Source organism: Macaca thibetana, chromosome X (genome assembly GCF_024542745.1).
Source record: "Macaca thibetana thibetana isolate TM-01 chromosome X, ASM2454274v1, whole genome shotgun sequence".
Taxonomy (NCBI): domain Eukaryota; kingdom Metazoa; phylum Chordata; class Mammalia; order Primates; family Cercopithecidae; genus Macaca; species Macaca thibetana.
In genome coordinates, this window is record NC_065598.1 from 66,778,779 (window position 1) to 66,804,219 (window position 25,441).

General features: G+C 39.7%; 1 protein-coding gene across 1 annotated transcript in view; it reads left to right on the plus strand.

Moving 5' to 3' along the window:
• The window catches only part of KIF4A (kinesin family member 4A), a 132,110-nt gene that overhangs the window by 49,649 nt on the left and 57,020 nt on the right, over positions 1-25,441 (plus strand). The window contains exons 10-15 of the mRNA XM_050776218.1: positions 2,868-2,929; positions 11,304-11,436; positions 13,183-13,241; positions 13,357-13,462; positions 20,171-20,227; positions 21,211-21,396. Coding sequence (XP_050632175.1) covers positions 2,868-2,929; positions 11,304-11,436; positions 13,183-13,241; positions 13,357-13,462; positions 20,171-20,227; positions 21,211-21,396 — 603 coding nt within the window. The remainder of the gene's footprint in view (positions 1-2,867; positions 2,930-11,303; positions 11,437-13,182; positions 13,242-13,356; positions 13,463-20,170; positions 20,228-21,210; positions 21,397-25,441) is intronic.

Genomic DNA, 25,441 nt, shown 5'->3' on the forward strand with positions numbered 1-25,441 from the left:
ATGTTGAAATCTTAGCTCTGTAACTCACTAGCTATGTACCTTGGGCAAGTTCTCTGTGCGTTGGTATCCCTATCTGTACAGTAGAAATAATAATAATACCTTATTCTTAGGGTTTTCACGAGGGTTAAATGAGTTAATACATGTAAAGCACTTAGAACAGTACTTGCCATATAGCAAGTGCTGGAAGGGTCTGAGATAGGACAGAAGTATAGTGCATTTGAAGACCTCAAAGAATGCCAGTGTGGGCCGGGCGCGGTGGCTCAAGCCTGTAATCCCAGCACTTTGGGAGGCCGAGACGGGCGGATCACGAGGTCAGGAGATCGAGACCATCCTGGCTAACACGGTGAAACCCCATCTCTACTAAAAAATACAAAAAACTAGCCGGGCGAGGTGGCGGGCGCCTGTAGTCCCAGCTACTCGGGAGACTGAGGCAGGAGAATGGCGTGAACCCGGGAGGCGGAGCTTGCAGTGAGCTGAGATCCGGCCACTGCACTCCAGCCTGGGCGACAGAGCCAGACTCCGTCTCAAAAAAAAAAAAAAAAAAAAAAAGAATGCCAGTGTGGCTAGAGCGCAGAAAGCAAGGAAAGAGTACAGGCTTACCTTAAGGATGTTGTGGGCTTGGTTCCAGACCACCACAATAAAGCAAATATTGCAATAAAGTGAGTCACAATTTTTTTTGTTTTCCAGTGCATAGAAAGTTATATTTACACTATACTGTAGTCTATTAAATGTGCAATACCATTATGTCTTAAAACAATGTACATACCTTAATTTAAAAATACTTTATTGCTAAAAAATTGTTGACGCAGAGACATGAAATGAGCATATGCTGTTGGAAAAATGGTGCCAATAGTCTTGCTTAATTCAGGGTTGCCACAGACCTTCAATTTATAAAAAAACACAGTATCTGTGAGGTACAGTAAAGTGAAGCACAATAAACTGAGATGTGCCTGTATTCCAGGATAAGGCTAGAGGGAAAGCAGAGGACTGATCCAGGACTCATGGACAATGTTAAGAAGGATTTAAGCCAGGTAGTAACTTGATAATTTATATTTTTAAACAATGGCCTGGCTGCTATATAGAAATGTAGTAAAGCAAGAGTAGATTCATGGGGATCATTTAAGAAGGTACTGCAGTAGTCTAAGCGAGAGATAATGATGACTTGGACTTAGAGTGCTGGCAGTGGTGATAGAAAGAAGAAACCAATGAATTAGATAAGGGAATGACACCCAGATTTCTGGCATTTGGAACTGGGTATTCACTCACCTGGGTTACACTGGAAAAGCACCAGGTTTGAGGATACCAGACAACTAAGTGGAAATATCAGGTAGATAGTTGAATATAAAAGTCTGAAGTTCAGAAAGATCTGTGCTTGAGGTAATTTTGGAAGTCACCAGTTTCAGGTAATAGAAACCAGAGGCAGAGATGAGACATTCAGAAGAGAATATAAGGAGAATGTAAGTAAGAAAACTCCTACTGGCTTTGGGGGACTTTACCATTTAAAGGACAAGTGGAGCAAAGATGAACCAAGAAGGAGACTTAGAAGATGAGTTAAAAGAATAGAAGGAAAACCAGGAAAATGTGTCTTGTAAGCCAAATGCTACCAAACAGTCAGTCAAGTAAAATGAAGACTGGAAAATTCTCATTGGATTTGGTGACATGCAGCTCATTTGTAACTTGGGCAAGTTATTTCATTGGAATGATGTAGGCAGTCATACTGGAGTTAGTCGAGGAGCAACCGAGTGGCGAGCAAAAGAAAATGGAGGTAATTGGTGTATTACTCTCTCAAACTTTGTGAAAAAAGAGAGAAATAGGGTAAGGGAGATAGGAAATGGGGTTGGGGAAGACGCTTTTGTTTTGTTTAAGATGGGAGAGACTTGAACATGTTTTAATCTTAATAGGAAGGATCTTATAGAAAGGGAGAAATTGAAAATATAGAAGAGAGAAGGGATAACAGAGTAAGATTCATAAGATGGCGAGAAGAGTAGGAATCCAAAGCACATGCAAGAAGACCAGTCTTGGGAGGGAGAACAACTCCCCTTGTGTCATAGGAGGGAATGGGAGAGGATGCTTATACATGCGCTCTGGTTTAAGATCCATCTACATGAAGCCTCCCTTTGACTATTTCGGTTTTTGTTAATTTGCTTATTCTGTCTTGTATTATTTCCTACTATTTTAGACTTTAGGCTTATCTTTCTTAACTAGATTGTAAACTTGAGAGTAGGAGTCGTATTTTATTTTTATATGTCCGAACATTGTCTAGCCCAGTGCTGAGACTGATTTTGAAAAATAGGTACTCAAGGCCAGGAGCAGTGGCTTACACGTGTAAGTCCCGCACTGGGAGGATGAGGTCAGCGGATCAGTTGAGGTCAGGAATTCAAGACCAGGCTGGCCAACATGGTGAAACCCTGTCTCTACAAAAAATACAAAAATTAGCTGGATGTGGTGGCAGGCGCCGGTAGTCCCAGCTACTTGGGAGGCTGAGGCAGGAGAATCACTTGAACTTGAGAGGCAGAAGTGCCACTGCACTCCAGCCTGGGCGACAGAGCAAGACTCTGTCTCAAAAAAAAAAAAAAAAAAAAAAAAAAGAAGAAAAATAGGTGCTCAGTAAAAACTCATTAAGATGTAGATAAAATGGACAACTCATCTTCTACTTAATAGTTGTTCATGTAATGCTGATTGTCCTGTTATCATTGGATCATCAACTATGTATGATGCCTTTGGTAGTATCTAAGATATGCTATTTGCCTTAGATTTCATAGACATTTAGTAAAATTACCCTATTGCTAATTGTGGTAATTTTACTGCCAAGGGATGAGTAGCATTTGGTTGGTGGCTAGCTGATTATGTTTCTTTGCTTCTCCCAGGTACAACAGCTACAAGTCTTGTTGCTACAAGCCCATGGAGGTACCCTGCCTGGATCTATAAAGTAAGAGTCATAGATTAATTTTAATTGTGTATTCTAGTAGAGGCTATTTTTCCTAATAATAGTTTTTCCCTGGTTTCTGCTAGCACTTGGTGTCAAGGTAAGGATCTTACCAATTTTGCTGACTATTTAGGACTTAGTTATGTTTAAAGCAGCCTAATGTAACAGAAAGAGCATGGGTTCTGGCCTCAGAAATTTATTAATTGGAATTCTATTGTGAGGAAGAGCTGTCTCTTTTTCCTCATTTGTTTGACATCTAGTTATATTTGTATAGATTCATGGATATTTATTTTATTCTATGGGTTAACATCCAGCACTATTATTTGTTTTTTTGCTCAAATTGTTCCTGCTTTGTCCATTAGGAGCTCCTTCAGGTTGGCTCTTCTCAAGTTTTTGATCATTTCTACAAGAGTTTCCAAACTCATCTTGTATTTTCCCTCCCCCAGTTCTGGAATCAGCCATGTCTCCAAGGAGCCCTAGTTCCTTTCTTTTTTTGTCGATGGAAAATTGTGTTTAGAAACCAAGATTTGGGTACTAGTGCCAGCTGTGTTTATTGTTACTAGAGTTTTACTGCTTCTAAGCACTCTGAGCAGGTAGAGCTCAGAAATAGTCTACATGTGTAGTAACATACACATATACCTTCATCTATATTTTTGAATATATCTATCTGCATATATATTACAAACCATGAGTTTATACGGACACCTCTGATACTATTCCAATGTGACAGGGTTCATTTTGGTTTTTCCCCTTTCCTTACTTGTAATTTCTTTCTCCAACAGTAAGAAACCCAGCTCTCATCTGCAATCTATTTATTTACTTGTTCAGTTCTACTATACACATAAAGTAGTTTCAGAATTATTAGCCTATATCTCTGTGGGAAATACTTTTTATGAAATAGATTACAGCATTTTTGTACAGTTCTTTTTATCTTTAGGCTTAGAGAATCTAAGCAAGATAACGTTTCCCACAGTTACTGTTTGTATTCCCTTTTAGGCACTCTCCCCCGAAATCTTAGTTACTTTTTTTTGTTTATATTTTAGGTATGTGAAACATAATGGATCTAAGAGTCAGAGTTATACAAAAGGATATACTTAGAGCAGAGAAATGCAAATTAAACCCCAGTGAGATATCACCTCATGCCCATTAGCATGGCTACTATTATATAAATAAATAGATAAATAACTGAAAATAAGAGGTGTTGACAAAGATGTGAAGATATAGAGAAATTGGAAACCTTGTACACTGTTGGTGGGATTGTAAAATGATGTAACCACTATGGAAAACAGCATGGAGGTTCCTGAAAAAATTAAAACTAGACTTACCATATGATCCAGCAATCCCACTTCTGTGTGTATATCCAAAATAATTGAAAGCAAGGTCTCAAAGAGATTTCTTCACGACCATGTTCATAGTGGCACTATTCACAATAGTTAAGAGGTAGAATAACCCAAATGTCTATCAACATATGACCTGATAAAATGTGGTGTATACATGCAACAGAATATCACTCAGCCTTAAAAAGGAAGGGAATCCTGTCACTTGCTAACATGGGTGGACATTGAAGATATGCTAAGTGAACTAAGCCAGTCACAAAAAGACAAATACTGTACGATTCCACTTATGTGAGGTATCTAAAGTAGTCAAATTCATAAAACAAAGTAGAATGGTGATTACCAGGGACTGGGGGGTAGGTGGGAAAGGGAAGTTGTTTAATGGGTATAGAATTTTAGTTTTGCAAGATGAAAACATTCTGGAGATCTGTTTCACAGCAAGCAATGTGAATATACTTAACACTAGTGAATAGCACACTTAAAGGTGATTAAGATGGTAAGTTTTATGTTTATATGTTTCCCATGATTTTCCAATTTGTATTTGTATAAATTTATGGGATGTAAGTGCAATTTTATTATATGGATGTTGTGTAGTGGTGAAGTCTGGGGTTTTAGTGTATCCATCACCTGAATAATGTACATTGTAACAACTTAGAAACACAAAGTTAAATACTGGATGTTCTCACTTACAAGTGGGAGCCAAATAATGTGTTCACATGGACCTAGAGTATGAAACAATTGACATTGGCAACTAGGAAAGGTAGGAAGTTTGAGGGGAGTGGGTGATGAGAAACTACTTAATGCATACATGTACCACAATTTTTTTCAAAAAGGAAAAAGGATACACTCAGTGAGGTAAATGTCATTCCCTCTCCATCCCTGCAACTCTGTTCCCATTCCTATTTCCCACCCTTATTTCTACCTCTTTTCTACCATTATTCTCCCTACCCCTGTATTTAACCCATCTCTTTAGTTTCTGGTTTAGCCTTCTTGTATTTCTTTTGTACAAATGAGCAGATACCTGTGTATTTTATTATATCACCTTTTTTTCTCATATGAATGGTAGGGTACTGTATGTAATGATTTTATACTCTTTGTGGCTTTGCTTTGTTCAGTATTTCCTGGAAATCATTTCTAACCAGTTCAGAGAAGTCTTCCTCATTCTTTTTTGCAGGTGCATAGTACTTTTATTGTGGACATGTGCCATACATATCAATTCAACCCCTTTCCTATGTATGCACATTTAGGTTGTTTCCAATGTTTTGCAATTACAAACATGCTGCAGTGAATAACTTGTGTGTATATATTTTTGTATTGTCAGAGGTTTATCTTAAGGGTAGGTTTCTAGAAGTTGGATTGCTGGGACAAAAGGTAAGTACATTTGTACCTTTATAAGGTATATTCACCTCCAGAAGAGATGCACCAGTTTGCATTCCTACCAGCAGTGTATGAGAAAACCTGTTTCCCCACAGCCTCACCAATGGAATGTATTGTCATACTTGTTCAATTTTTGGCAGTCTGATAGTTGAGAAATGCTATCTCAGTGTTGTTTTACTTTGTATTTCTTATGAGTGAATTTGAGCATTTTTTCTTATGTTTAAGGGCCACTTTTATCCCTTTTGCTGGTGAATTGTCCATGTCTTTTCTCATTTTTCTATTGGGTTTTTTGGTCCTTTGGCCTCTTTTTAAAAATAAATTGTGGTAATATATACATAACATAAAATTTACCATTTTAATTATTTTAAGCATACAATTCAACGGCTTTAAGTTCATTCACAATGTTGTGCAGCCATCACCACCATCCACCTCCAAAACTTTTTTTCATCTTGCAAAACTTAAACTCTATACCCACTAAACAATAACTCCTCATTTTCTCTCCCCCTGGCCCCCGGCAACCACCATTCTGCTTTCAGTCTGTATGAATTTGACTACTCTAGGTACCTCATATGAATGGAATCATACAGTATTTGTCTTTTTGTGACTGGCTTGTTTCACTTAGCATAATGTCTTCAAGGTTCATCCATGTTGTAGCATATGTCACAATTTCCTTTGATTTTAAGATTGAATAATATTTCATTGTATGTTGTGTATCCATTCATCCATTGATGGACACCTGGACTGCTTACATCTTTTGGCTATTGTGAAAAACGCTGCTATAAGCATGGGTGTACAGCTAGGTATGGTGGTGCATGCCGAAGTCCCAGCAACTCAATAGGATGAGGCAGGAGGATTGTTTGAACCTAGGAGTTCAAGGCTGTAGTATGCTAAGATAGCACCTGTGAATAGCTCCTGCGCTTCAGCCTGTGCAACATAGTAATATTCCGTCTCTTTGAAAACAAACAAACAAAAAAACATGGGCCAGGCGTGGTGGCTCATGCCTGTAATCCTAAGCACTTTGGGAAGCGAAAGTGGACAGATCACTTGAGCCCAGGAGTTTTAGACTAGCCTGGGCAACATGGCGAAACCCCGTCTCTACAAAAAATACAAAATTAGCTAGGTATGATGGTGTGCACCTGTAGTCCCAGCTACTTGGAGTTGAGAGGATCACCTGAGCCCAGGGAGGCTGAGGCTACAGTGAGCTGTGATCATGCCACTCACTCTAGCCTAGGCAACAGAGTGAGACCCTGTCTCAAAAAAAAAAAAAAAAAAAAAAAAAAAACAGACGCACACACACACACAAAACAAGCAACAACAACAACAACAACATGGATGTACAAATATCTGATCATATCCCTGCTTTCAATTCATTTGGGTATATACCTAGAAGTAAATAGCTAGATCATATGGTAGTTCTGTTTTTAATTTTTAAATCAAGCCACCATACTGTTTTCCATAGTGGCTGTACCATTTTTTATTTATTTTTTATTTTATTTATTTATTTATTTATTTATTGAGGCGGAGTCTCGCTCTGTCACCCAGGCTGGAGTGCAGCGGCGCAATCTCGGCTCACTGCAAGCTCCGCCTCCTGGGTTCACACCATTCTCCCGCCTCAGCCTCCCGAGTAGCTGAGACTACAGGCGCCCGCCACCACGCCCAGCTAATTTTTTTTTTTTTTTTTTTTTTTTTTTTTTTGTATTTTTAGTAGAGACGAGGTTTCACCATTCACAGATGGTCTCAATCTCCTGACCTTGTGATCTGCCCGCCTCGGCCTCCCAAAGTGCTGGGATTATAGGCGTGAGCCACTATGCCCAGCCTGGCTGTACCATTTTACATCTCCACCAGCCATGCACAAAAGTTCCAATTTTTCCACACCCTCACCAATGTGTTTTTTTTATAATAGCAACCCTGTTTGGCCCTTATTTTTGACAGTTTTTTATATATTCGTGATATTAGCCCTTTGTCTGTGGTGTGTGTTACAAATAATTTCTCCGAATTTGTCAGTTTTCTTTTACTTTATGATGTTGTCATACAGAAAGTTATCATTGTTATGTAGTAAAGCTTATTTTTTTATTGCCTCTGGATTTTTTCAGCAGCTTTATTGAGCTAAAATTTACATATCATAAAATTCAGTCATCTTATGTGTACCGTTCAATGATTTTTATTAAATTTACAGAGTTGTACAACTGTCACCACAATTCAGTTTTAGAACATGTCCATCACCCCAAAAAATTTCCTCATGCCCATTTGCCATCACTCTCATTTCCACTCCCAGACCAAGGCAACCACTAATCTCTTTTCTGCCTTTATAGATTTGCCTATTATAGACATTTCGTATACATGGAATCATAGAGGATGTAGTCTTTTTTTGTCTGGCTTCTTTCACTTATGTTTTGTGGTTCATCCATGTTACAGCATGTGTTAGCACTTCCCTTTTCTTGCAGAATAGTACTCCATTGTCTAGATAGGCCATATTTGTCCATCCATTTACCAGTTGATGGAGGTTTGGGTTGTTTCCACTTTTTGGCTATTATGAACACTGCTGTTGCAAACATTCACTTGTAAGTTTTTATATGGACATGTGTTTTCTTGGGGTAAATGCCTGGGAATAGAATTGCTGGGTCATATATTTAACTTTTTATGAAACTGCCAAACTGTTTTCCAAAGTGGCTATACCATTTACATTCTCTGCATGCTTCTGGATTCACAATTAGAAAGCCGTTCCCCACACCAAGGTTAAAAGAGGAATTCGGCCGGGCACGGTAGCCTGTAATCCCAGCACTTTGGGAGGCCGAGGTGGGCGGATCACAAGGTCAGGAGATCGAGACCATCCTGGCTAACACGGTGAAACCCCGTCTCTACTAAAAATACAAAAAATTAGCTGGGCATGGTGGCAGGCGCCTGTAGTCCCAGCTACTCGGGAGACTGAGGCAGGAGAATGGCGTGAACCACTGCACTCTAACCTGGGCAACAGAGCGAGACTCTGTCTCAAAAATAAATAAAAATAAAAAAGAGGAATTCACCCATGTTTTCTTCTAGTAATAATGTCGTTTTATTTTTTACATTTCATTTTTGCATTTGGTATTTATTCTTATGCATGATGTGAGCCTACTTTCTTTCAATATTTTTGTTTTCAATTACTCATTTTTTCTGATTATAAAAGTGACTAATTGCTTCTAGTAGAACATTTAGAGAAGTATAGAGAATAAAACTTAAAGTTGCTATAATTTCATCACCCAGAGATGACTACCTCTTTCTTCCTAATTTTCCCCCTTTAGATAATTGACTCTGGGTTTCCTGATTACATTTTATTCTCACTATACTCATTTAGAAGCAATTGACCCATCTTCCTTTCCTTTCAGTTTAGCACAAAAAGTTCCAGACTTCTGATTGTCTAGAATATACTAAAGGAAATAGTTTCAGCTGCAAAAGTAATGGATTCTAAGAAACAGTTGATGAATCAAACAATTAAACTTAATTGTTCAATATTTTACCGAGAAATAAAGATGCTCCTTTTCTTAAGAATGTATATTTATATTTTTAGAGACATTTTATAAGGCTTGTTAACAAAAAGTACATTTTACATATATGAATGTTTTCACTTTTTGTCCTTAGACTATGTTCTTTTGTTTTTTAACATGTTATTGAAGCTTTTGTATTTATTTTCTGTGAGTGTTGGTCAATTTGCACATGCTCAGTTTACTTGAATTCCTAGCCTTGGCAATTAAATAGCATGTGAAAACATTGGTTTTCTGTTATATTTTCTTTTTCAGTCTGATCTTTGCTTGGCCCTGGTCCTGTTTTTGCTTTACTTTTAAAGATTTTACCCATTACATGGCTGTCCTATATCATGTAGTCCTATAATATATCTATAATCTTGCCAAGAACTCTTTTTTTTTTCCTTACTTTTATATCCAGGATTCTCTGCGTTCTTATAGTACCTATCTCTGTAGTCAGCATAATAGTTAAGAGCATGGACTCTGAAACTAGACTGCTGAGCTCAAATCTCAGCTTCACATTACCTACTAGCTGTGTGGCTATAGGTTATTTAACTTCTTTGTGCCTCAGTTTCCCCAACTGTAAAATGGGGATAACAGTAGAACTTACCTCATAGGGGCTGTTGGGAGAATTTTAAAAATTTAATGTATATAAAGTATTTAGAATAGAGCCTAGCCCATAATGCTATAGAAGTGTTAACTATTATTAATTACAGTAGTATTTAAATATTCAAGAATTTGCCTCAAATTACAATGAAGAACCTACTTCTATGTGCTAAATTTTCCTTGGAAAAATCAACAATTAAACTTAAATATGATTTTCCCATTTAGAGAAATCCTGGAAATTTTTTAGGGAAATAAAAAATGATTGAGTTAAAAGGATCATTACTTTGAAGCTTGTCAGCTCGTCAGCTTACATGAATGACACATGGAAGTTTTCAGTTTAATAAATAAGGAAATAACACTTAAATTTACTAATAGCTTATTTTTATAGTCTGCATTTTAATTGAACATTCCTTCATAAGAGTCTTAGTAAATGCTCAACAGTGTCATATGAGACCTTATTGTGTGACCTTGCTATTAACTTTTGATAAAGTGCCTTCTAAGATCTTCTATAAAAATTGATGGAGGTCTTAAGATGGGTGAGAGGGCATCTACTTTATTCCTGAAGTCCTTTTCTATCCTTTATTGAGATTGAGAACAGCTGTTCCCTGGCCTTTATTTTTCTCTTTTTCATAGCCTTACAACTATTCATTTTCCCCCTCAGTCTTCCTCAGATCAAATCTTCATATTTCTTCTGCTCTTTTTTTAACCAGTCCTGTTTTCCAGTCTTTTGAACATTTCATCCCACTGGATTAAAACAAAAAACAAAAAACATATCAAGTGATATGTATACATTCCAAAGGTTCTTACCTATATGTATTCCTTCAAGCTATTTCTGACCCTCCCTTTTCCTCATATTTGAAATGGACACCATTGTTGTCTTGACTCACTCTAAGCAATTTAAAATTGATAGACAAATGAACAAGAGGCTATGGGTCATAAGTTTCAAGCAAAGCAAGCATTTAGAAGGGAGCACTTATTTATAAAGAATTGTGAAATGTTTTCTTAGTGGCTACTGGTCATCATTTCAACTTTTTGACTTCTCAAATGCTGTTTCCCTAAACTTTACAGTAAATGGGAAATATATTTATGTTGATTAGGTTGAATTTTGACCCTGAGTGGTGTCACTTCTACCTCCCCCATACCTCTCCCTTCTCTACTTCCCTAATCTTTAATGAGGGATTGAGGGTGGGAAGAAAAGGGAGACAACATGTATTTTAGCTCCAGTTAGCTATAACTTCATACCTACAGGACACAAACAGAAAAGATCCTAACCAAGAGTCAAGATAGAGGTTAGTCATTCCTGTTGCAACCATATCTGTCTCTGAATTATTACCTTTCTCCAAACCATTGAAGTACTTCAGAGATGTGTTTATTGTACACCCAATATTCTACCTGAGTAGGAGGATAGATTGGGTTGGACACACTTTTCCCAGACTTTTGTGGTATAATTTTAACTTAATCCCCCTACCTATCCAAAAGGGCTATGGGATATATTTTTATCCACCTTTGATATAGGTATTATCAATCAGATATTTTTCTAATATGTTATTTACTTTGTTTTAGTGTAGAACCATCAGAGAATCTACAATCCCTAATGGAGAAGAATCAGTCCCTGGTAGAAGAGAATGAAAAATTAAGTCGTGGTCTGAGTGAGGCAGCTGGTCAGACAGCCCAGATGTTGGAGAGGATCATTTTGGTAAGGCCCCAAGAATAAACTACTAGCAATCTGAACATTTACTGGCTTTAGTTTCCAAAATATTTAACATGCTTTTCATTATGAGAGACAGGTTATGTTGAAAGAAATGTATTTGTATTACCATATCCTCCAGGGAGTCCCTCTGGGGTAAATATGTGGGCTTATAATCAAACATACAAAAAAGTTAAAAGAATTGTACAGTGAATACCTATGTATCTACCACAAAGAATCTATATAAATCCCATTTTAAAATAGATTCATTTAAAAATACCAGAAAGTAAAGAACCAAGTACCTCTATCACCTTAAGTCCTGCCTAATCTTTATCCATAATACTAAGTAACCATTCCTTCTCTGAGATTTTAGTTATTTTCCATCTCTCTTCCCCTAATGTTGTCACATTTCATATCCCATACTAACAGCTGCCATGGTGAGATATAACAGCTGGGAAATTAATTTTAATTCATTTTCCATATGGTTGATTTCCAAATAGTGGATCACTATATAACTGATTACATGAGTTCTGACTCCTACTACCTGCCTGTCTGTCAGTAACCTCCTGGATCAGTGCATGCTGGCTCTATCACTAAGGTTTTTCTACTAGTCTAAATACAACTCAATTTTTGATAGCACGGCTATTGCCAGAAGCAAAAATGAGTTTCCACCAAAATATAATTGAACCTCTGTAATATATACACCTTCATGCATCAGTGTGCTCTCTAGTCAAGGAAGATAAGCTGCTTAAAGATTTCTTTCAAGTGGGCTAAATCCTACGTCCATTGTATTGTCCATTACTAACAGAGGGTGAAAATGGGATAGAGGGGATTTTTATATACAGTTTTCTGTCTCCAGTGCTGTATTTTGTGCTTTGAAGTAACTCTAGAAGCTGCGTTTCACATGTATGTGAATGAGGCTGATGTAACAGAAACTACTTCTTATTCTAGCCACATACTCATCCGACCTTTATAAGGTTGTTACAGTCTCTGCCTGATAGGCTTATTGTTTGATATCCTGTCAGAACTTCATAACAAGCACAACATTTTTGTCCTATATAAACAATTCTTTCCAGATCTGTTATAGCATCCAGCATGTTACAGATACTGTGATTGAAATAAAACTGAAAATATCAATCACCCTTCCCAAAACGTAAGCTGCCTTCTGCCGTTTCTTCTTTCTCTACCATCATTCTTGTGCCGTACCCTTTTTCTTGCTGTCTTTTGCTAAAACTAGCCTACCATATCAGATAGTATAACTTAAAAAAAAAAATCTCAGCTCAAATTTAGTGTGAGGCCCTTTTATGTTTTAAATGCCCTTATGCTGGGGCTAGGGAACAGTGTAGTGTAGGAGGCAATTTAAAGTAAGTGGGGGGTTTTTTTTGTTGTTTTTTGTTTTTTGTTTTTTGCAAACAGCAGGGACTAACATGCCAGGAAATATTGCTTTTTCCCCCTAGTTGCAAAGTTCTCTATGGAATTAAGGCTTCACACTCCACCCCATAGTCTGAGTTTCATGGCAAGCATAAAACCCAGCTGCTCGGATGCTATTTTTAGTAGCTCATGTTGACTGAAGGGCTAATTTCCATGACTCTTAAAAAACACATTTTTCACAAAATAACCAAAGCCCACTAAATCCTCTGTTATAGCAAAGGAGACAGCCTCTTTACCTAGCTTTTAATTCATAGGAGTAGGAGAGCATAATTATGTGAGGCTGTCAGGCACTGCCACTGATGATCTCCTGGGTCTTTGTTGCAGACAGAACAAGCGAATGAAAAAATGAACGCCAAGCTAGAAGAGCTCAGGCAGCATGCGGCGTAAGTTGCCCACCAGATATTTGTTAGCAACCTATAGCACCTTAGTATATAATCATGGAGCCTCTGGCCTTTGTCATATGAATAACCCTTGGGTTCTTTTTGTTTGAATTTTCAGCTGCAAACTGGATCTTCAAAAGCTAGTAGAGACTTTGGAAGACCAGGAATTGAAAGAAAATGTAGAGATAATTTGTAACCTGCAGCAATTGATTACCCAGTTATCGGTAAGCCAAGTAGGGGCAGTGTAAATAGGCATATTACTTTCATTTGTTTCTCTTGACATATATGAGCCTTTCTAACTCTGTACCTTTTGCTGAAAAAACTAGATTGTGAGCTGCTTGAGGACAAGCATTTGATATGATCTGAATATTGAGTTTGTTAAAACACTCATAGGTTACATATATAATGCACATTAGTATTTCAGTATTCTAATCAAATACCAGAAGCAACAACATAGCAGTGCAAAATTGCCTAGGTAGCAAGAGCAGCAGTCATTGATTTGCTGTCCTCACAGTGTAGGCTAACTTAAAAAGAGGTCTTGTATCATACCCCAATTTTAAAGAAACTAAATTCTGACAGCTTAAAGCAACCAGGGAATACCATAAGCCTCCTTTATAACCAATAATAAGTAAGTTTGAATGTTCTACCATAAGTTCCCATTTTTGTTTATTTTTAGAACCATTATAGTAGTGGCAGGTGTGTTTTGGGGATGGGAGTGGTTATTTGTTGTTTTTCCCAGAAGAAAAATTTTCACAATCCCACTACCCCTAAAAATCTATTTTTGTTTTGGTGTTCCATCTCTTAGTCCTTAGGCATATATGCTTTAAAAAAAATTGAAATTATACTATAACATACTATGTTAAGTGGTAATGGTTGGTTTTGTTCCGTCTACACTCTGTTGTTTATTATTCTGAAACAGTAATGTGTATGCAAATGCCTGGTGGTAATTCCTAGCTTTTGGGCAGAGATTTTAATTTTACCAGAACCGTGAGACTGTCATCCCTGGTCTTGCCCAGTGTTTTCTAGAGTTGTCAATATTGTGTCACAAAATTATCCACACATAGATTTATTCTTGAAGAGGAAATAAAAAAGTGTCATACAATATTGTCAGGACTCATTATGATGACCAGTTCTAAAACATTAAATGAGTTAATTCCCCAAAGACTATTAGGCAGTGTTTTAGAATAAGGAGGACTGTAAAGCTGTCAGGAGCTGTCCAAGATGACAGCTCATTTATCTAACAGGGTATAGTAACTGAGAGCCTGGGCTCTAGAACCACACAGACCCTAGTTTGCAGCCAGTTCTGCTACTTCCTAGCTATGTAATCTTACTAAATGCTGTATTACTGTCAAAAGGAGATAATTTAAGTGATTCAAATAGGGGTTAAAAGAATTATTCGGCCGGGTGCAGTGGCTCATGCCTGTAATCCCAGCACTTTGGGAGGCCAAGGTGGGCGGATCACCTGAGGTCTGGAGTTCGAGACTAGCCTGGCCAACATGGTGAAATCCCGTTTCTACTGAAAATACAAAAATCAGCCGGGTGTGGTGGCATGCACCTGTAGTCCCAGGTACTCGGGAGGCTGAGGCAAGAGAACCGCTTGAACCCAGGAGGTGGAGGTTGCAGTGAGCCGAGATTGTGCCACTGCACTGCAGCCTGGGTGACAGAGCGAGACTTAATCTCAAAAATAAAAAGAAGAAGCAGCATTATTTAGCTGATGCACTCAGGGCACGCCTGAACTCCAGGTAACTTCCCAAGTAAAGCAAGATTGGAGTTTTATAGAGTAAAGAGAAGGAAGGGGTGTATGTTCTTGTGGTTTAGCTCAGGTAACAGTTTTTTATGTTAATTGCTGTGAAACTTTTGATTGGAGATTGTTTCATTTTTTTATACCTCTTCCTCAGGAACATACTGGTGCAATCCTATCCTGATAACTGTTACTATATTTTGAGAGATGTTCTTACAAGCCTTGCAGTTTCTCAGTTGGTCAAGGTTCACAGGTGGGAGAGGTGGCAAAATAGGGAGAACAGGGAAAGGAGGCAAGGGTTGAAGGCAAGGAAAACTGGGAACCCTCTCTCATGTGTGTTTTCTTTTATATCAGCAATATGAGCAAAGTGCAGTGGGATCATAAAACAAAGGGTGATTAACTGTTAGTCCAGAAAATTCAGGAAGGCATCATAGAAGAAACTGGGTCCTAAAAATGAATAGGAGTTTGCCATGCAGACAAAAGGGAAGGGACAGGCCAATTCTGGGCGCACTGCTTATGAGTTAGCCCTGCTCCACAAGGAAAATTTTAGAAGTTTTTATATAAAATAAATAAAGTTTTTTAAAAAGGGATTAGACTATATATAGAGGAAAAGATATATATAAAAGCAAAGAGGTATGAAAGTTTAAAAAATGGTAAGAACTTCAATGTGGCTGAAGTATAGAGTACATGTTAGACAACGGCTATCACAAGGTTAAATTTCACCATTTATAATGCCACTCAAATGCAACTGAAACATCTGATATATGAAAACCTTGTGTGAGCTGCCTTAGTATTAAGATAATCTAGGCTGCAGAAGCCCACTGGAGCCAAAACTTACAAGCTCAGAAATAGTGACCCAGGGTACCCACCATTGTTCATGGCCATCACACTGATCTTAGAGGATTAATACCACCTCATTTCTGGGGCTTTGAGTCACATGGGAAAGATGAAGGAAACCCGTGGAACCAAATTAATAGAATAAAGCATTTTCAGTGAGAATCTGGCAATATGACTGGTGCCTGGTGTGCCTGTAGAGGGAGTTGCTAGTGGTGGCTGGCTCAGAGGAACTCTGCAGAATCACTGTGTCTGCCACTAAAATGTACTTGGCACACACAGTAGGAGGGTGCTAAAGATTGCCACAAACTGATGAAGTTCCTGCCTTCCATCCACTGTCACAGTTAGGCAGAGTAAGCCCTTTTATCCAGGAGTCCTGCTGGACTCCTGAATCAGAGTTCTCCACATCTATTGTTCGGAGACCCTCCCAGCTATATATTTTTTTTTTGGAAATACACAACAATGTATCCTGTGGCTTTTATTAAGACTCACTACAGTGAAAGCAAAATGTTTCAAAAGTAAGTGCTTGTGCCCTTCATTCTGGATTAAAACTATTTTTATTTTAAGTGACTAGTGAACACCCCCTTTTCCATTATAAAGGCAACCATTGTTCCTAGATATTCTTCCTGGGGCCTTAAGCGCTAAACTGTACCATTTCTTCCTTTAAAATATAATTCAAGCAAACCTCCTTGTACAGTTACCTGTGAGGAAATTCAAGCAGTCCTTTCAGTTCCTACAAAATCAAATGATCTTTTTTGTTTATATCCCCTCCTCCAAGACCAGTTCCATAAAAAGCATTTTGCACGCCCAGTAATGGTACAGCCTACAAACACAAACTTCATCTTGGAGGACATTGCTGGTTAATGTAGCACAATGTACCCTGGCCTTGTTCCCCTGACCATCACCTTTTTGAAATCACAATTTTTAAGAGGTTCTTGGTTATAGTCTTGGAATCAGGGGAAAGAGGGCTGTGAGACTGAAATAAATCTTATTGTTGTATATTTACATTTAGAATTATAGAGGCAGAATTCTGCCATGTTTATGCAGAACATGTCACCATAGCCCTAAGCTTAAACCTTAGTATTGTAAAATTTCTCTGGGCCAAAAGCCAAAGATAAACCCACAGTAACAACATATCTTCTTCAAGGATTAGCCCATCTACTTTTGATCCTAACTGTCTGGAAGGTACTAGAGAAAGTCTCCAAAGGCCAGTGTTATAGGCCCTAATAATCTAGGATAGGCCTCTTATTAGTCCTTATACTGAAAATTGAAACATGGGAGGGAGGAAAGGGTAACCCTTATAGATTTTTAAAATCCTTTTTAAGAATAATTTAGTATGTCCTGCACTTGGAGAGTCACCAGTACTATAAATCATTATGAGAAAGGATATGGGAATACTGAAGCTTCCTTTAAGTTCTCTTTGAGCCTCACTGGTTGGGAGTTTCTGGGCAGAGTAACGGAAATGCTTTGTAAATAGCACTTATTAAGGATCTCTTCAGGCCAGGCACAGTGGCTTACACCTGTAATCCCACCTCTTTGGGAAACCGAGCAGGTGGATCCCTGGAGCCCAAGAGCTTGAGATCAGCCTAGGCAATACAGTGAGACCTTGTCCCTACAAAAAAATAAAATAAAATTAGACCATCCTTCATGACATAGTGAGACCCTGTCTACAAAAAAGTTTTAAAATGAGCTGGGTGTGGTGGTGTACACTTGTAGTCCCAGCTAGTTGGGAGGCTGAGGTGGGAGGATCATTTGAGCCCGGGAGGTGGAGGTTGCAGTGACCTGAGATGGCACCACCGCACTCCAGCCTGGGTGACAGAGCAAGACTCTGTCTCAAAAAAGAGCGAGAGAAGAGGGGTCTCTTCACTCCTCACATTAAAGGTACTAGAAGTTAAGTTTCAACAACTATGTAATGTTTCATAGGGGTGGTATAGAGACTCCATGTGCTAACCCTAAATTCTTAGCTGTTGAGCTAATAGCTCCTTCACCTGTGACCTCCTTAATTACATGACTTCCTGGAAATAATTCTCTTTTCCCGGGGCTTTGGAGAATCACTTACACAGAAGTGGTAATCCATGTCTTACAATACCAAATAAAGCCTAAATTCCAGTGGTGAGAACAGAGCTTGCTAATATGATAGCCTGTAAACAAATTAGCCCTATTAAGTAGTTTTAGGTTTCCCTTCTAGGTGGCAGTTGTTTGAATGCCCCAAAAAATAATTTGCCAAAGAATTAGCGCTTACCCTTTTCCTCTAGTTACCTGGAGTAATACCATATGATCTGTTCTTTTTTTATCTTTTTTCTTTTTTTCTATTTTTAGATTTAGGGGGTACAAGTGCAGTTTTGTTACATAGATAAATTGGGTAGTACTGAAGACTGGGTTTTTACTGTAGCTGTCACCTGAATAGTGTACTTTGTACCCAATAAGTAATTTCTCATCCCTCACCAACCCCCAACCCTTTCACTCTTCCAAGTCTCCAATGTCTGTTATTCCACTATGTCCATGTGTACACATTATTTAGTTCCCACTTATAAGTAAGGACATGCAGTATTTGACTTTCTGAGTTATTTCACTTAAGATAATGGCCTCTAGTTTCATTCACATTGCTGCAAGAGACATGATTCTATTCTTCTTATGGTTGAGTAGTATTCCATGGTGTGACTACTACTATTCCAGTAGTAGTCCATGGTATTTCAATGGATGATTGGATAAATAAAATGTGGTGTGTGTATACACTTAGATTGATTCCATATCTTTTTTTTTTTTTTTTTTTTTTTTTTTTTTGAGACGGAGTCTTGCTCTGTAGCCCGGGCTGGAGTGCAGTGGCCGGATCTCAGCTCACTGCAAGCTCCGCCTCCCGGGTTTACGCCATTCTCCTGCCTCAGCCTCCGGAGTAGCTGGGACTACAGGCGCCCGCCACCTCGCCCGGCTAGTTTTTTGTATTTTTAGTAGAGACGGGGTTTCACGGTGTTAGCCAGGATGGTCTCGATCTCCTGACCTCGTGATCCGCCCGTCTCGGCCTCCCAAAGTGCTGGGATTACAGGCTTGAGCCACCGCGCCCGGCCTGATTCCATATCTTTATGATCAGTTCTTTTTTTTTTTTTGAGACGGAGTCTCGCTCTGCCGCCCAGGCTGGAGTGCAGTGGCCGGATCTCAGCTCACTGCAAGCTCCGCCTCCCGGGTTCACGCCATTCTCCTGCCTCAGCCTCCCGAGTAGTTGGGACTACAGGCGCCCGCCACCGCGCCCGGCTAGTTTTTTGTATTTTTTAGTAGAGGCGGGGTTTCACCGTGTTAGCCAGGATGGTCTCGATCTCCTGACCTCGTGATCCGCCCGTCTCGGCCTCTCAAAGTGCTGGGATTACAGGCTTGAGCCACCGCGCCCGGCCGATCAGTTCTTATTTACATGAGGGACAGAGGCTGCAGTACCTTTATCTGACTTCATGAGCATATTTTTCTGGGAGTATCCATCTAAGGCATTTATTTCTTTCTGTTTTTGTTTGTTTGTTTGTTTGTTGTTTTTTCTTCATGATGGAGTCTTGCTCTGTCACCCAGGCTGGAGTACAGTGGTGCAATCTTGGCTCATTGCAACCTCCGCCCCCCAGGTTTAAGCAATTCTCCTGCCTCAGCCTCCAGAGTAGCTGTGATTACAGGTGCTCGCCACCACGCCCAGCTAATTTTTTTTGGTATTTGTAGTAGAGATGGGATTTCATCATGTTGGCCAGGCTGGTCTCGAACTCCTGACCTCATGACCTGCCTGCCTTGACCTCCCAAAGCGCTGGGATTACAGGCATAAGCCACCGTGCTTGGCCAGGCAATTATTTCTTTATAGAGGAAGATCCTACTACCTTGACTGACTATAAAAATAAAAAATAACCATTCTATTTACTTTTCTGATGCATTGCCGTTATTCGATATGTCTGTTTGTAGAATGGTATGCCCCCATAAGAATTGGCTAGACTTGTACATTAGTAGAGGTATACTTAGTGGTAGATGCATAAAAAGAAAGGGTAGAGTCCATAAAATGGGTTAAACTTTGGCCTGTTGGAATGGCTAAATGTTTCACGCTGGCCCAACTGTCTGTGGCAGGGCTTCAGGAGAAGTGCAAGAAATATGTCAATTGCCACATGACCTTATTTTTTATAAAAACTACACAATTGTCCTTTATGAAGAAGAAAGACTCTTGAGAGATGGGAAATGGAAACATGTGGCTTTTGGGATTTCTGTGACTATAAAATGGGTTCAGTACCTTAAACGGTCTCTGTATACACTTGAAAAAAATTAACAATAACCAATATAAAATCCACTAGTAAGCTTTACTTCAGACTCTTTCCCTAAACCAAAACATTTGTTACTGCAGGATGAAACTGTTGCTTGCATGGCTGCAGCCATTGATACTGCGGTGGAACAAGAAGCTGTAAGTAATTGGTCCCTTTGTGTGGAACCAGGAGCTCTAACTGCTGTTTCCTATAATTTATCACTCAACTGAAAAAGAGAACCTGTGATTGTTACCAACCTCCGTAGAATGCCTGGGAAATCCAGAAATCTTTAGTGTAAATCTCAGCTTCATAAAACCCCTACCTTGCATAGGCTCTACCACTAATAGTATAACTGGTAATGGGGGCCAGGACTTCTCAAGGATGTAATGTTCCATATTTGCAACCCAGCTTACAGATTTCTTGTTAGAGGCTAGTATTCTGCATCAACCGTCCAGCAAGTTAAAAATGAGGAGAGGAAAAAAATGAGGAAATTATGGCAAAGTCAAAAAAGCATTAGAGGAGAAATTGAAGAGAATTTTTTCTCAGCATAATTTTCTATGGATGAGATATTAGGGGCTAAAAGAACCAAGAAAAGTAATTTGAGTGTTCGGATCACAAGGATAGATAAAATGTATTAGATGTTGACTAAAGGTTATAAAGACAAAATGAAAGGCTGGATGATGGATTGCTTGAGACAGGCTTTTATCCCTAAAATGAATCTATGTCAGTAGTTTTCACATTCTGAAAGAAGGAAAATACTAGATCAGGTACTAGAGGTCAGCTGTGTGAGAACAAATGAACCCTTTTCTCAATTTCCAGGACCTTCTCTCCTGTAAGGACCCCTTGGAATGAGGTAAAAGTAAGAAATGCCATCCAGATCAACGAAGGAAAGAGCAAAGAAACGTAGTTGGTACTAAAAGAGTCCATTAAAGTGTATAAGAAATAAGGTGCTTGAGAGAGCACGGAACGAGGCTAGCTCAGTTTATTTCAGATACTTAAAACAAATGTATGCAGAGCCACCGTTGTAAAGGAACAGAAATACTGTTAATGGAGAAGTGCCTGTGAGACTTGATGAAATAGTGCCTAAGGAACTTCATTTGCTTGTTTCTCTTATAAATCGTTATCCTGATTTTTTTTCCAGCAAGTAGAAACCAGTCCAGAGACGAACAGGTCTTCTGACACTTTTACCACTCAGCATGCTCTCCGTCAAGCGCAGATGTCTAAGGAGCTGGTTGAGTTGAATAAAGCGCTTGCACTGAAAGAGGCCCTGGCTAGGAAGATGACTCAGAATGACAGCCAACTACAGCCCATTCAGTACCAATACCAGGTAAACTATTTCCTAGGGCAGTATTTATTCATGTCTACAGTCTCTTAAACTGAATGGGAAGAAAACAACAAGCATACCATTTTTGATGATGAAAAGACAACAAAATGTATATAGTATAATGGGAGTTGTACTGTTGGTTTAAAAAGAGGATACATTCAGGACAGGGAGCCTGTAATTTTGTTCCATTTAATCTATCTAATGCCTTACCTTATGCCACAGGTATTTAATAAATAGTTTGATAACGTTATAATAAATGTGGTCCCTACTTACAGAAAAATTATATTCTAATAACTATGCTTGGATTCTGAGAAAAATACATCTTTTGGTAAATAGTCTGGGTTATAGTATGAATTATGAAGAGACTAGTGGATGTCACATGACTTGACAAATGGCTAAACTTTTTTCTAATAGTAGTTCTAAGTGGCCTTTGCCAATTAATAATCAGGTCTTTACTTAAAGGCAAATCCTTGGCTTTCAGGTTACCCACAAGAAATGGCCCTTGCTCCAGACTTATTTTCCCTTGTAGACCAGTGTTTCTCATTGTTTGTGATTACAGACAAAGGGATATTAGGATGGGTGGTAGGGGGAAGAGTGGGTTGTTTTCCCATCCAGCTATATCCTACTACTCCCAAGGTATTATATGCTTATATTGAGGAATAGCTCTAGTACCCATGCTTTCTTTTCCCCCCATGGCAGCTGTTCATATGACATACTTTATTTCCAATCTATAACCATTAAAATCACTTTATAAGTTTACACTGTACAGTTGTTCTCACATCTGAAAAAAGACACAGGGGCAGGGAGAGCTTTTGGATTGGATTCTAGTTGTCCTAGCACCCGATCCATCCTGGGAAGGAGCCTTTTGAAGACAGAAGTGGGGAGGAGAGAACAGTGGACAAGAGAGGTGGACAGTTGGCCCAAGGATGCCCTTGGTCCCTTCCCTCCTGAGGGCCTTTTCCTTGGGGGGTCCCCCAGGGCCCACGACTGCAGGACCTTCACCAGGAAACCAGGCTGAATGGGAAGAAGGTTCACAGTATTGGGGGCTGGGAAGGGGGGCCAGAATGAGGAGGAAGGACAGCTTCTGGCTGTCTTCCCAGCTGCTGGGGGTTGGAGCTGTTTTTGTTTGTTTGTTTGTTTGTTTGTTTTTGGCACTGTCTACAAGGTCTTCCTGGGGTTGGGAGGAGGAGGAACGGGGGGTTTAGGATTCTTTCCTTGTGGAGTTAGGATTCTTTCCATTCGAAGGCGGGCCATCTGGCCTATGGTGAGGTTCCCAAGGGATAAACAGTCAGGGTCTTCTGCCTCCTGCCTCCCCAGGACTTCCACCCCCTGCCTGGCTGGCATCATCTAGACAACCTTTTGTAGAACCAAGACAAGTGAGAGAGGTGAGCAGAGCTGTAACCAAGCCAGGAGCAGGGAAAGAAAAAAAATGTATGCTTTCTCCAGGCCCTCCAACTTATCTTCCTCTTCCAAGAGGAGAGACTATAGGGTTGGTTTTTGTTGGTGGTGGTTCCCAGTCTCAGGAGTCCAAATGAGGCTAGTGTTTTCTACCTGTTCTTGGTCTAGACAGCCCCAGTCCCTCCCCAGGCTACACTAATGACTGGCCTAGATCAGTAGTTGGCAGATTCTCATGCATGTCAGAATCATCTGGAAGGCTCCTTAAAACCCCAGCTTGCAGGTCCCCACTCCATAAGCTCTAATTCAGTGGGTCTTGGGTGGGGCCAATAATTTGCACTTCTGTCAAGTTCCCAGGTGATATTCCTGCTGCTGGAATGCAATACAAGAACCACTGGCCTAGAATGATGCCCACAGTCACATCCTCAGCCACCTGGTGCCTCCTGGGCAGTACTAAGGAGCCGGGCCACAGCTGGCAAAGCCCAGCCTTAGGGGTACCGACATCACCTGGGAAGCTGCTGGGAATGGTCTAGGGGTGAGTCCCCGGTGCAGAGAAGTAAACTAAGGCACAGCGTTCAGCGACAGAGCTAGGAGAGGAGCGGGATACCAGGGCCCAGTAGAGAATGGATGGGGCTGCAGGACCCTACAACAAATTCTCATGCTTTTTAAAAAATTACCAGCTCTCATACATTTTCAGAGTAAAAACAAAAAAAAAGTGATTCTGCTAATTAATTTTCACCACTTTTTCCCCTAGATTAGAGGTTGCTTCCAAAATAATACCTGAGTTGCCAATAGAGGTTTTTTCCCCTTTTGTTATCATGGTCTTTTTTAACTTTTAAAAAACTTAGTTTTTTGTAATGCCAGCACTTTGGGAGGCTGCAGTGGGCAGATCACTTGAGCCCAGGAGTTTGAGACCAGCCTGGGCAACATGGCGAAACCCTGTCTCCACAAAAAATACAAAAATTAGCCGGGCCTGCTGGTGTGAGCCTGTAGTCCCAGCTACTTGGGAGGCTGAGGTGGGAGGATCACCTGAGCACAGGGAGGTCCAGGCAGCAGTGAGCTGAGATCACACCACTGCAATCCAGCCTGAGTGACAGAGTGAGACCATCTCAAACAAAAAAAAACCGTGGCTGGGCATGGTGCTCACGCCTGTAATCCTAGCACTTTGGGAGGCCAAGGCAGGCAGATCACCTGAGGTCAAGAGTTCAAGACCAGCCTGGCCAACATGGTGAAACCCTGTCTCTACTAAAAATACAAAAATTAGCTTCATGCCTTTAATCCCAGCTACTCGGGAGGCTGAGGCAGGAGAATCGCTTGAACCCAGGAGGTGGAGGTTGCAGTGAGCCGAGATTGCACCACTGCACTCTAGCCTGGGTGACAGAGTGAGAACCTGTGTCAAACAAACAAACAAAAAAACTTAATTTTTTTCTATGTCAGATACATATATATCATTTTTTAAAGTCAAATACTATAATACTTAGAAAACTCAAAATAGTTCTCTATTCCTATTCTGACATTTACCTCCATATTTCTTGATAAGAATTGGCAGTATGATTATGTTACATTTTTTAGATAACTATCTATTGACCTCCCACAGTGGAAGACAAGAATGTAGCTCTCTTATCCCACCACCTGTGCACACTGCCTCACTTTCTTCATTCAAAATGGTTATATCACCCTTTTTGTTTAAATGAATATTTAGTGTTTAAATTATTCTGATTATGTAAATATGTTTAAAATTGAGCCATATAGTATGATTGCATTTCCTTTCTTGTATAGCTCTTTGTATTTTCTAGAGATAATATTTTTTCCATTTACTTAGTTTTCTATATACCTGTCAATAATTTTATCTCCAAACTTCTTGACAAAACTATAAAACTCATCCCAGCACTTTGGGATGCCGAGGCAAGCAGATCACGAGGTCAGGAGATCGAGACCACCCTGGCTAACACGGTGAAACCCCGTCTCTACTAAAAATACAAAAAATTAGCTGGGTGTGGTGGCAGGCACCTGTAGTCCCAGCTACTCGGGAGGCTGAGGCAGGAGAATGGCATGAACCCAGGAGGCAGAGCTTGCAGTGAGCCGAGATAGCGCCACTGCACTCCAGCCTGGGCAACAGAGCAAGACTGTGTCTCAAAAAAAAAAAAAAAGAAGAAGAAGAAAAGAAAAAAAAACTATAAACCTCTTCATTGTGGTCAGACATACCAGGTAATTTATCCATTTCTTTTTTGAAAACAACCCTTCTGGAGTCTTCTCTCCTGGTTTGCTTTCTCTAGGGCTGTTGTCCAGCCACCAGCTTGGTACCATCATCCTGGGGATTTGCTTCATTTCTTTCTCATCTCTGTGTTGACGTGGATTTCATGTCTTCCTCCTCTTTAGTATACCCCTTTGCTTTGGTGGAATAAAACCCCAATAGCTTTCTGAGAATGCATACATGAAAGGGAAATACTTTAAAGCTTTGCATGTCTGAAAATTGCTTTTTCAAAATTCTTATACTTTACAATTCTATAGAAATGTTTTCTTGGCCGGGCGCGGTGGCTCAAGCCTGTAATCCCAGCACTTTGGGAGGCCGAGATGGGCGGATCACGAGGTCAGGAGATCAAGACCATCCTGGCTAACACGGTGAAACCCCGTCTCTACTAAAAATACAAAA